The sequence below is a fragment of the Balaenoptera ricei genome, chromosome 19 (genome assembly GCF_028023285.1).
Source record: "Balaenoptera ricei isolate mBalRic1 chromosome 19, mBalRic1.hap2, whole genome shotgun sequence".
NCBI lineage: Eukaryota > Metazoa > Chordata > Mammalia > Artiodactyla > Balaenopteridae > Balaenoptera > Balaenoptera ricei.
This window is the reverse complement of record NC_082657.1, coordinates 27,440,447-27,452,857: the sequence shown is the minus strand read 5'-3', so window position 1 is coordinate 27,452,857 and position 12,411 is coordinate 27,440,447. Positions and strand designations below refer to the sequence as shown.

Genomic DNA, 12,411 nt, shown 5'->3' with positions numbered 1-12,411 from the left:
TTGGTTTATTGAGAGAAAAAAGTAGTGGCATAATCATTTCTGGTTAAGAAAACCCACTCTTGATCCTGTAATTAAATGATCTGTTAGCCTTTTATATGCTGGGAATATGGTAAGACACACTATAGCTATAATAAAGGGTTATGTAGAAGAACATCATACCTATTTTCAAGGCTAATCTTGTTTTTATTTGTGATATCTGAATCTGTTTCATTCTCTCGTGCCGACTTTATACCTGTAGCTTGTAGGTAAATAATTTAGAATCTGTTAATCACAGCAGAGGATTAATGTGGGAATGATAGGTTATGACATTGAGACTTTTTCCATATTGACAGCACCTGAATGGAAACCAGTAATATAGTTGTAGAATTAATAAGTTATATTTTCTATTTTGGAGTAATAAATGATAGAATTATATTTTGATTTTTTTAGCCCTTATGGGTAGGAAGTGTCACTTTTTATACTAAGACACTAAAGAAAACAAATCTTCCTCCAGTCAGCATTCTAAAAGCATTTAACTCTTACACCCATAACCTTTATTACCTTGAACTTTTTTAAAGTTTTGAATCACTGAAAATATTAGGTCAAGTAACACTTCATCGTTGGTTCATAGCTGTAAGTAAACCTAGTAATTACTAGCCTGTCTTCAAGTGACAGACTACTGTAAGAATATTTTCAAATTACACAGTCAGCTGTCTCTGGATAGATAAATGTCACAGTTCTTTTTTGACTGTTAAGGACGTCATATTAATGAAAAATCTTTTACTTCTTAGACCTTAATACATTTACCTTAACAGAAATACTTTATCCTCATTAATAAACTATCAACCTCTTCAGAAACTTGTGAAAACTTGGCATTTTGTGAAATTTCTCATCCTCTTCCAAAACAAGACCAGCAATTTTTTTCAAAGTCACATGAAACATTAAAACATTTTGATGCTATACAATACTCTTTTGCTTTAAGAAAGATTGAAAAATTTATTAAAGATGCAGACCAGTTTTTTAAAACAGCTCGTTTTCTGTAAATTTGTCTTTGTAGTTAAGCCACTTTTTTTTTCTTTTTCCTTGGCAAACTATGCTTTCTTTCGATAACATAGAAAATGTTTGGGATATCCTATGTCCTAAACCCTTTTCAAGAGGCCACTTTTTATGTAGTCTGGCTTGGAGCTATATATATGAATCACCTGCTTACAAGGAAGAAAACATCTGTAGGCATGTTTGGCCTCCTGTCATTTCAAGCCAGCTGCACCTGCTTCTGTTTGGACATCTCCAGGTTATGTGCCAGTATCTGTGCTCTTAGCTAATTACAGGCACATCAATAATTTTAATGTGATGATTTCCACTCTTCAGATTTTTAGTTTGTATTAGGTTATTAAAAGTAAAGATTGGGGCATTCAGAAGAAAAAGGGATTTCCAAAAGCTCATTTTGAAATGATCCTATTCTCTGTGTTCTCTTCATTATAATCAATATAGAGATAAAGAATTTATTTAAAATGTAGCTTCCAGCTGTTTTGGTGACAGAGCTCATTCTCTGGGGCAGGCGGAGCTTGTCAGGACTAGTATTGTTTGGCAAGCCTCAGAGCTGCTTGTCTCTGAGAATGATGACTAAAGTCATCATCATGTATAGGAGGCAAAGCAAGAGAACAAGGGAGACTGTCATGTTCTAATTCTTCCTGAGCTGGTCCTCCGAAAGGATCAGTATTACATGATATTATAATTTTTTAAATATTCATTTGAGGTTGTATTTCCACTCAACACATTTTAAAATGGCAATTCAAGTATATGATTATCAACATCAGTTCAATCCTAAGATTTTGTGGTTCTGTGAAAAACCTTCTAAGGCTCTATGTGCTAGTTCAAGGAAAGATGACTAGTGATAAATTTTAAAGGAGACGATTTTTTTTCCAGTGTGTAAGTTACCTATTTATCAAAGTAAATTATAGTACCCTACCATTTTGTAGTGATAAAGAACTTAAATAAGGTGATGCTTACCTTGAGGACTTTTCGTGGATCATTTGTTTTACAAATGGTGAATTTTTTTTAAAATAACTATAAAATCTGATTTTTTTTCTCTTAATTCACAGTGGGTTCCTGTCCTACAGGATTTTAGCAATAAGGGCACACTCTGGGGCTTTGTGCCATTTGTGCCTGAACAACGACCAACTGAAATACCAATTCCAATTACCCTTCATATTGGAGACTACAACATGGATGGTTATCCAGATGCTCTTGCCATACTGAAGAATACATCTGGAAGGTATGGAAATTAAGTCAAATGAGAAATATTTGCGAAATATTTTCACTATGATACTTTGTAGCTGAATAACACCTAAATATGGTACAGTTCCTTAAATAAGGAACACTATGAGCTCTGAACTTCTCCCAACTGCTTAGAATACCTGTTCTTTTTCTGTTGTATAGAACAATAAAAGGCTTATTTTTCATTCAACAAAACTTGATCTTTAAAAGGTCAAAATTTTTATAAGTAAATGACTCAGTTACATTTTGAGTCTGAAGACCATGGAGGTTAAGAGTTGAGCCTAGGCTTCGCTCTCATTCCAGCCACTTAGCACCTGTGTGACCTTGAGCAGATTACCTAAACTCCTCATCTGTAAACTGAGAGTAGTAACTGCACCTCTGTCATGGAGTTGTAGTGGAAATTACATGAGGTAAAAATAAAAAATGAGGCAATTAGCAAGATACTTAGCACATGCTGACTTTACTATCAGTGAATGTTGCCTTACTGTTGCTTGTTTTGTAATGGTGTTGAGAATTTTGACATGACTATTGATAATATTTGTAAATATAAAATTTTTGAGTATATTTATTGCATTATCAATGATTTTTTAAAATTAATTAATTTATTTATTTTTGGCTGTATTGGGTCTTCGTTTCTGTGCGAGGGCTTTCTCTAGTTGCGGCAAGCGGGGGCCACTCTTCATCGCGGTGTGCGGGCCTCTCACTATCTCAGCCTCTCTTGTTGCGGAGCACAGGCTCCAGACACGCAGACTCAGTAGTTGTGGCTCACGGGCCTAGTTGCTCCACGGCATGTGGGATCTTCCCAGACCAGGGCTCGAACCCGTGTCCCCTGCATTGGCAGGCGGATTCTCAACCACTGCGCCACCAGGGAAACCCCCTATCAATGATTTTGAATGTTGTTGCTACCTTTTTTTTCCTTAGGTAGAGGTACCAGTAGCTAAACCAATATAGTTAAATTCATAATTACCCTGATCTTGACAGATTCCATAAATATGACTCTTCCCAAATTTTAATGTTTTATTATATTCTTCGTATTACAATTAGTTGTATTCCTTGCCCCTTATTCTTTCTTGCCTCCTACATCATATCTATCCATAATTTTTCTTCTGACCATTAATTCATTTGTTGGCTCTGGGATTAGTGATAATTCAGCTACACATTTACTACCAGGCTCATGATGCAATATAACTTTCCTGGAAAAAAAATCAGACTGTTGTTGATTTTAACATCAAACAATGTTATCTAGAAATGTGATTTTTAGAAAACCATACATTATTAGTGAGTGCCCCTAAATATTTATAGAAATTATAAAATGTCTATACTTAAACTTTTCTAAGGGCCTTGATTTGAAATTATAATCACTCTGAGTTGTGTTTACAAAATTTTCTAGGGATATGAGCATCATGATCTGTAATACAGAGTAGTATGTACACTCATAACTTATGTGTATGAAGCAGATCTTATGTAACCAAAAGAAACCTTTGAGTTGAATGTGATTTTTATACCTTTTAAAGTGGCACATAAAAACAAAGAAATGTAAAAATTGCTTTAATTTGAACATTTACCCTATTCAAAAGAATAAGAAATTACATCTTAAATTCATTTAAGTGTGATTACTTATTCTTAGAAAAACATACAATTTATAGTTTTGTCATAAAATTTCTTTATCAACATATTCTTCTTCAAGCCATCAAATATTTAACTTACCTTTACCATTCAGTAATAACGATGATATCAACAGCTAATTCAGCAGTGAACAAACACTATGGCTCTATAGGAAACATAAGGTAAAAGACAGTCATAGACTCTTGATGCTTTTATAAAAGCAACTGTTTAAAACCCAGGGTTTCTTTTTTGTTCTTTTGGGATAGATGAGAATTGAAGGATAGATTTCAGTGCATCTCAGTGTTCATTAAGTCACTAGATGAGAAATAGCCCTATACTTGAGAGATGTCTGTCTAGGAGAATTCAGCATAATATTTTCTTTGAAACATAGAAAAAGGAAAATAAGACATAGTGTACATTATAATCCTTTTCTACTGTTCACTTTTGTTGAAAAGCTTTTTATAATTTTTAACTGATTTCAAGACTGCTGTATTGCTAAGAAGTAGTACAGGGTTGCAGTTTATAATTTCAAGGGTTGCTACCTGGAGAATTCTGTCTCCTTTTTTTCTTCAGGTTTTGAAAATCAGGTAGAGATTAACTACGCAGTTAAGAATAAAATCCACAATATGTGTTTCATGAAAAGTTCTGAAGCCGTGGCTTGTTAACTTGTGTTTTTTTTGTTTTCAGAGGAGAGTTGCTGTTTGGCTTTCTGTTTGTTTTTTATTTTATGCTAAAGGTCTAATTGTTGAAAGTTAACCTTTAAAATCATGTTACATGAAAAAGATCTCTATTAATGACATTTATAGAGGCAGCGAGTGACTCTAAACAAAATAACATGGTCTGAGGTCAGCCATTTTACATCTGTGCCACCACTGCCTGAAAGCCATGTTTTTCTCCCTTGGCTGTCCCATTACTACTCAGTTGCCCTGTGTTTACTGTCATCTTCTGTGTGTAGTCATGTTGTCTTAATTGTCTGAATTTTCATTTTTTTGAAAGAAGAAAGGCAAACTTAGAATGACATTATTCCAATAGTGTGCTCTTAAGCTAATAATAATTCTGTTTTTAGAATTTTTTAATTTCATGTGTAAAATAACACTGAAAAGATATTTTATGTCCTAAGTCTTTAGTATAGAACTGAAAAACTTTTTTAAAAGGAACTGGAGGATAAATTATAGCAAAGAATATTTGAGAACCATTTATCTAGTTAAACTGTTGTCCTTATGGATTTCTAATCACTATTATTTCTTAATTAGCCAGAGTTACTAGAAAAACTAGTACACAAAAATGAAAAGTTTAATTTTATTTTTGCCCAATATGTGGTATATTAGAAATTTTATTTTATGCATATGTTAGAAAAAACATTCCTCTAAATATTCCCCTAGATATATTAATGTCATAGGTAAAATTAAATACTAATTTAGAGTGACTGTTAGGTTTCTATAGGAAAATTTGATAAACCATATTCAAATTAATATTCTAAACCATATTGTATAATTTTTTAAAATTCAAAACTAACATAGATTGTAATTTGCTCAGAATAAATGCATGTTTGTTTAACACTGGTACTGTAGTCTAGAAGTTGTGTTAATGATTTATTTATCATTTTGTCAAGCACATACAGTGCATATTCATTCCTTATTTTAAGCATTTAACTGAAGATATAAGAGAGTGACTTTTAGTCTTTGTTCTTACTATTGCATATTAATCAGAATGTTAATATATTTAAGAAAAGTTGTATTGTTATTAATAAATTGAAAGTGGATGAAATTGTAAGCAAAACCTCAGCTTCTAGCGGGGATTTATAGAGAATCCAAATCTAAAAGTACTAAAAAAAAAAATTTTTTTTAAACAAAGGGTTTTAGCAGCAAAGGAGCAGATTCTGAGTATCAGCTGTGAGAACTCCCAAAATCTGTTAAATGGCAAGTAAATCAATAAATGGCCAAATGCAATATATTCCTTGTCAGTTAATGCCAGGAAGTAAAGGGCTTTAGTTTATAAAGTGATTATCATGCATATTGCTTCACAATAATTTCTATGGGGTGGTATTATCTTTACTTTGTAAGTATGGAAACAGTCTCAGATAAGTCAGACTACTTGTCCAGGATCACACAGTTGTAGTCAGCACTCTAAGTTCACAGAATCTGAATCCTTTTTCTTTCCCTGTAAGAAAAAAATTTAGAAGGAAGTATTATATAACCAAAAATAACACATTCTTAGCAGAGGTTAGAAATGATGATTTGGGCAGATAGTAAAAGTCTCTCTGACAAGAAAAAGAAGGAGCAAGCTAAGGACAAATGAATAAAATCCATAAGTTTTCTGAGTCTTGCTGTCAGAGGAGATTGATTATATGCAAGCACATGGCCTCTTATGTTAGTAATTTGGAAACCAGAGGTATAATTTGGATGTGTTAGTGGTATACATTCAGGCTACCAATATGAAATGATGGAAGATGACCAGAAGCAAGTCGGGATCTGGAACTTTGTCCAAAAGGAATTACTGGGGACTTTTGCAGCTATTAGCTAATTACCCATTCAGTATAATCTGCATTTTCATCTTCACCCTCAGCTTTATAAAATAATTTAGGTTCACACTGATACCCTGAGTCACCAAGGAAAGGTTACATTATGTTTCAGATGTTCTGCTTTAGTGGGCAAGGAGATTGATAGTACAGATGCCTGTATCCACTTGTACATTTCAAGCCACTGTTGTTTTTCATTTTTATTATGAACTGTAACAAAGGGTTTCATATCATTTTAAATTAGATCAAATATCTTACTAATTTTATGTTTTATACTTCAAATGATTCACCATAATCTTTTTTAAATGAAGTTAATCACCATCTTTTCCATGAATGTGAAAATATAACAGACTTCCTAATTTACAATAAAAGAAAAAACATTCCATGCCTATTCTGCCGGGGAATGTTTAGTGGTAGTTTGCAAAATAAATCTTGGTAGGCTACGTCACATAATTGCCATCTGTTCAAATGTTACTAGGGAGAATAGCCTGTTTCTGACATTACAACCTACATCACTAAGTCTTATGGTCTAAATCATTAACTAATCCTTAGTTAATGAGTAATAACTCTGGGTAGGGAAGTTATATGCATTCACAGCTTATTGAAGACTGAAGAATATTTTAATATTTTTGTTTTTATAGAATTATACATGGGGTAGAGTAAGGTTTTTGTAAAATGTTTGTTTTTCAAAATTAATAAGGGTACTGAATTCAAGAATCATATTCACATCACTTCTGGGTTTAATAAAATGTATTACTTCCTCCTAAGCAAATTATTATAAAGCCTCCAGAAGCTTTCAATATGTGATTTTTTAAATCAGTTTTTACAATATAGAATATCTTAATCAGGCTTTACTTTCATTTTAAACTATTTCTGATTATACTGTCTTATTCAGTAGCTTCTATACCTCAAATGAGGGAGAATACTAAATTAGCCCAGTATGATGTGACAGAGTAAAAAATGATAAAATGTGTTTGAAATCTTATCCTGGATGACTCTTCATTGAAGAACTCTTACTGTTTCATCATGGAAGAACTCATACTGCTATGTTGACTAACCTTCACTCACAAACCAACTTCAGCTTCAGCAGTTGGAATTTGTAAAGCTCATGTTTTCTCTACAATAAGGTTGCCTATTCTTCTGCCCTAACGAATTCCGTATTAAAATTTTTTGTCCCATACTAAAATGAAAAAGGATCCACTAATTAGTTGTGAAGGAAAAAATTATGTAGATGGTAAGTTAAAACACTGGCAGTCTCTGTTAATTCCAAAAGGATATATATTAAATATTATTTATTCTATTAGCAATCAATTTTAATCAATCTATTAATAATTACTCCTGCACTCTGAGTTTATTGGCATGATGTTGCATTCTTCTGTAATTTTTACATTTCCTTTGAATCCATAGGTGTTTGTAATGTTATTTGCCTTTTGTATTTAATTCATCAGCCTTAGGGCTGGTCTGTTTTATTATTTCATTAATGTCTGTGTTTTTGTTGTTATATTCGTTTAAAAAATTACTTTTATTTTCAGTAAGATGGTTTTTCCACAGATATTTTATTTCTGATTCTATATTTAACTCCTCCCCTTTTTTGCTTTCTTTAGATTTGTTTTTGTTTTTATTTCATTGAATACTTAATAGAATTTTCCCATTTTCTTAGTTTCTAATAAGTGTTTTTAAGACTCTTTTCTATGTACTTGACTTCAAACCACATATTTTGATAGGTACGTATTTTGATAGGTATTTGCAATGCAATAACCTTAAGAATGAACAATAAAATTATAGACTCAAACACTTAGACAGCAATGCAACAAGGACTCACAACACTGCATGGCACAGCTTAAGTTCTATGTAGTGTCTATTATTTTAATTATTACTAATATTATTATGTGGTCACACATGCTTTGATTTATTCTTGCCATTTTATGTTTGTATTCATCATTTTTCCTCATTTTTCTGCCTTCTGTTTGATCATTCAAATTTTTCTTCCTTTTGTAGTTCCTAAGATGGTTTGTATATCATAAATTTCATTTCTTTTGTAGTTGTTACAGTTAAATGTTTAGTACATATATTTAAACTTCATTTTTTTAGTGAACTACTAGAGACAAAACAGTCCTTAAGACAAGATTTTTAGCATACGTTAAAATTCTCTTTCCCCTACCCAGCCCCTCCTCATTCAGTGATATCATCACCATGTTGATATCATCTAGGATTTATCTATTTATGTATTTATTTTCACATTTTGTTGTGACAATTATTTACACTTGGCTACAAAGTTGACTAATTTCTTTGATCACCATTGAACACCCCTGTCTTCCATTCATTCTTTGATTCATCTATTATTTTTCTGGATAGAGTCAAGTAATTCTATCAGGGAGACTCTGCAGCCTCTTTCTAAGACCTTGCAGGTCTGAAAATTTCTTTATTTTCCTCCAGCCTACCTGCTAATTTGCAGAGTATAGGATTCTAAGTTTATATGAGTGTATGCTAGTCTTTCCAGACAAACTATGTTGATAAATTTCATTACTTTATACACTGTGACTACCAAGATAAATTCCAATAAGCATTGTCTATATAATTGATGAGTACATTGCTAACTTTGGCTTTACATAAAATTATACTAATATAAAACAAAGTTAGCTTTTTAACTTTTGAATCATCAGCATATACAGTTAACTTTTATAATTGGTGGGGAGGTGCTGGAACAGGAAAAAGCATTCTGGAATATATACTTAATCCATTTTATTTCATTTGAATCCTTCCTTCCTAGAATAATAGCCACAAAGTTTTATCACCTCTAAGTAGCAGTAACAGAGTTCCTTCAGAAGAGCAGTAACATGGAAGATTTTGAACTTCAGTTTTTGTAATTCTTACCAGCTGTATAAATTAAACTACTGGTGGTAGAAACTGGGAGTATGGAATCAATTTCCCAGGCTGACAGAATTGAAAATGCCTCTCCATGAATAGGGTAAAACTTAGATTCAGACCTCTCTGTTATGTATGTACTTGCAATCAGGTATATTAATGAAAAGAGAAATAAAACACAAGTGAGTTTTCTTTTTCAATACTTTTTATTGAGGTACCATTGTTTTATCACATTGTACAAGGTTCTTGTGTACAACATTAAATTTCTGTTTCTGTGTATACTACAGTGTACTCACTACCAAAAATTTAGTTTCCATTTGTCACCATACACTTGATCCCCTTTACCCATGTCGCCTTCCTCCCTCCTCGCTCCTTCCCCTTTGGTAACCACTACTCTACTCTTTGTAGCTACATTTTTGTTTGGTTTGGTTTGACCATTTATTTGGGTCTTTTGTTTGCTTTTTATATATTCCATATGTGGTGGGTGCTTTTGTGCCTCTGCCTTGTCTGGGATCTCTTGAGTCACAAGCTCCATCACCACAGGGAGAGGGAAAGGGTAGGAGGGAGCCAGGGTCATGGGCATCCCTTCTGTGTCCATTGTTTTCTGGTTCATGGGCGCCAGCCCTGCAGGCAGAGGGTAGGGGGCCAGAGTTGTGGGCACTTCTGCAGCTGGAGGGATGGGATCCTAGACCTTTTGCCACTGCTGCCCAGTTACCTCTGGGCGATAACACCACAGTAGCCAGGAGGCGAGGCCAGAGTCATATGTGTTACCTCCCCTGCTGCTACTGGGTTTTCTGGGGCTGTGGGCTCAGCTGCTGCGGCCAGGGGTCCAGGGCACTAGGGTTGTAGCTCCTCCCTTCACTGTCCCCCTTTCTCGCCTCCTCTGTGTCCTAGTCCACCCACCTTTAGATGTACAGATGTGCAGAATTCTCTGGAGTCCTGGTGTGTTGGGCAGAAGCACCTTTGTTGAATTGTGGACGTTTTACTGGTTTTAAGTTGAAGGGTAGAACAAAGGGAGCATCTCAATCCACCATAATGCTGACGGCCTTTTTTTTTTTTTTCCAATTTTTGACAGCATTTATCCCAAAAGGTATTTGAGTTAGGGTGCATTGCGAAACCCATGTTTCTTCCACTACATTGTATATCACATGAGGTTAAAAGAAAAGTTTATTTCTAAGTGCAGCTTAGGATAGGAAAAAAAAAAAAGAGAGAGAGAGCATGGACTTTAGTCTTCAGTTCAAATGCCAGTGCTGCCACTTAGTAGCTCTGTTTCCAGCAAGGTATTTAGCCTGTCTATATATCTATAAATCTGTAAAATAAGGATGAATATACCTATTCTGCAAGTTTCTTGTGTGATTACATGAAATACTATTCCTTCTCCTTCTCTCCAAAGTTTACCTTATTAAGAAACATTTAAACTACACTGTCAACAACATGAATGTCAACTTTAGTTCCAAAAGATCTATGACAGCTACGTGATCTCCTACCACTAATAGACCACACAGATTGTCAGAGAAAGGACTGATGGCTATTTTATTCCTGTTAATTTTGTACCACAACAGCTTCCAAAGGAAAATGAAAAAGGAAAATTAAAAGGTATCAGCAAAAAGTTTTCTTCTGTTGATTTCAGGAAGTAACTTAAAATATCCCAAGTCTTTCCTGATACTCAGTTTGCAGCCTTTTCTCCCTAAAGCTGAGAGATTAAATGCTACAATGGGTCACTGTTTTCAATATCGTTACACATGAATTAAAAGAAACAAAACAAAACAAAAAATATAATAGGTCTGTGGTAGCAAGATATATCTTTTTATAGATAAATGGAATTATATAATTTTTGGTCCGTAATGACTGATTTCTTTCAGTTAACATAGTGTTTTCAAGGCTTACCTGTGAGGTAGCATGTATAAATACCTCGTTTTACTAAATAATCTTCCAAGTATGGATATACCACATTTTATTTATTCAAGCTTCAAGTGGTGACTAGCACAATGTTGTAGAAGAGTATCAAGAATGACAGTGGACTGTGTATTAGTGTATTACCACAGACATAGTATCTCATAAAAACACAAATTTATTCTGTCACAATGCTGGAGGTCAGAAGTCTGAAATCAGTTTCACTGGGCTAAAATCAAAGTACTAGCAGTGCTGGTTCTTTCTGGAGGCTGTAGCTAAAAATCTCTTCCCTTGTGTTTTCCGACTTCTCAAGGCTGCCAACTTTCCTTGGCTCATGGCCCCTTCCTCCATTGTCAAAGCCAACAGTGTAGCATCATTGTATTATTCAGGGTTCTCCAGAGAAACAGAACCAATAGGAGATGGACAGATAGAAATTGAGAGAGGGGAGGAGGGGAGGGATTGGGATTTTTTTAAGGAATTTGCTCGCATGATTATGGAGGCTCAGAAGTCCTGTGATCTGCAGTTAGCAGGCTGAAGACCCAGGAGAGCCCGTGTGTAGCTCCAGTCCACGTCTGAACCAGGAAAGTCGATAGTATAAGTTCCACTCCAAATTCTAGCCGGCTGAAAACCCAAGAAAAGTCAGTGTTTCAGTCCGAGTCCCAAAGCCAAAAAAGAACATGTCCCAACTCAGTGACAGATAGAGTTCCCTCTTACTCAGCCTTTTTGTTCTATACATGTCTTTAATTGATGGGATGAGACCCACCCACATTAGGGAAGGTAATCTGCTTTAGGAATTCTACCAATTTGAATGTTAGTCTCACCCAGAAACACCCTCAAAGACACACCCAGAATAATGTTTAACCAAATGTTTGGGCACCCCATGGCCCAGTGAAGTTGACAGATAAAATTAGCCATCACAATCTTTTCTCTTTTCTGATCTCTGCTTCCATTGTTACATCTTCTCCCTTGCTCCCATTCTTCTACTTCTCTTTTATAAGGAATATTGTGGTCTTCCTTGTGGGGCGATTACTAAGCTTACCATGATCTGAGACCCTCTGAGTTCCTAAAGATTCAGCTTCATACTGCATGCAAAATACACTCAGTCCATCTCAACATCCCTGAAAGTCTCAATCCGTTAGTGCATCAGCTCAAGTCCAGAATGTCATTTTAAGTCTCATCAGCTCAAAAGCCCCATAATCTCATCGTGTAAATTATCTAAATTAGGCACATGTAAGGCTATCAGAATAATTGATATTAGGGCAAAATTACTCTTC

General features: G+C 34.4%; 1 protein-coding gene across 2 annotated transcripts in view; it reads left to right on the top strand.

Annotated features, from left to right (window-relative positions):
* The window catches only part of ITFG1 (integrin alpha FG-GAP repeat containing 1), a 267,814-nt gene that overhangs the window by 127,499 nt on the left and 127,904 nt on the right, over positions 1-12,411 (top strand). For both annotated transcript variants that reach the window (XM_059906036.1, XM_059906037.1), the window contains exon 10: positions 2,082-2,254. In XM_059906036.1, coding sequence (XP_059762019.1) covers positions 2,082-2,254 — 173 coding nt within the window. The remainder of the gene's footprint in view (positions 1-2,081; positions 2,255-12,411) is intronic.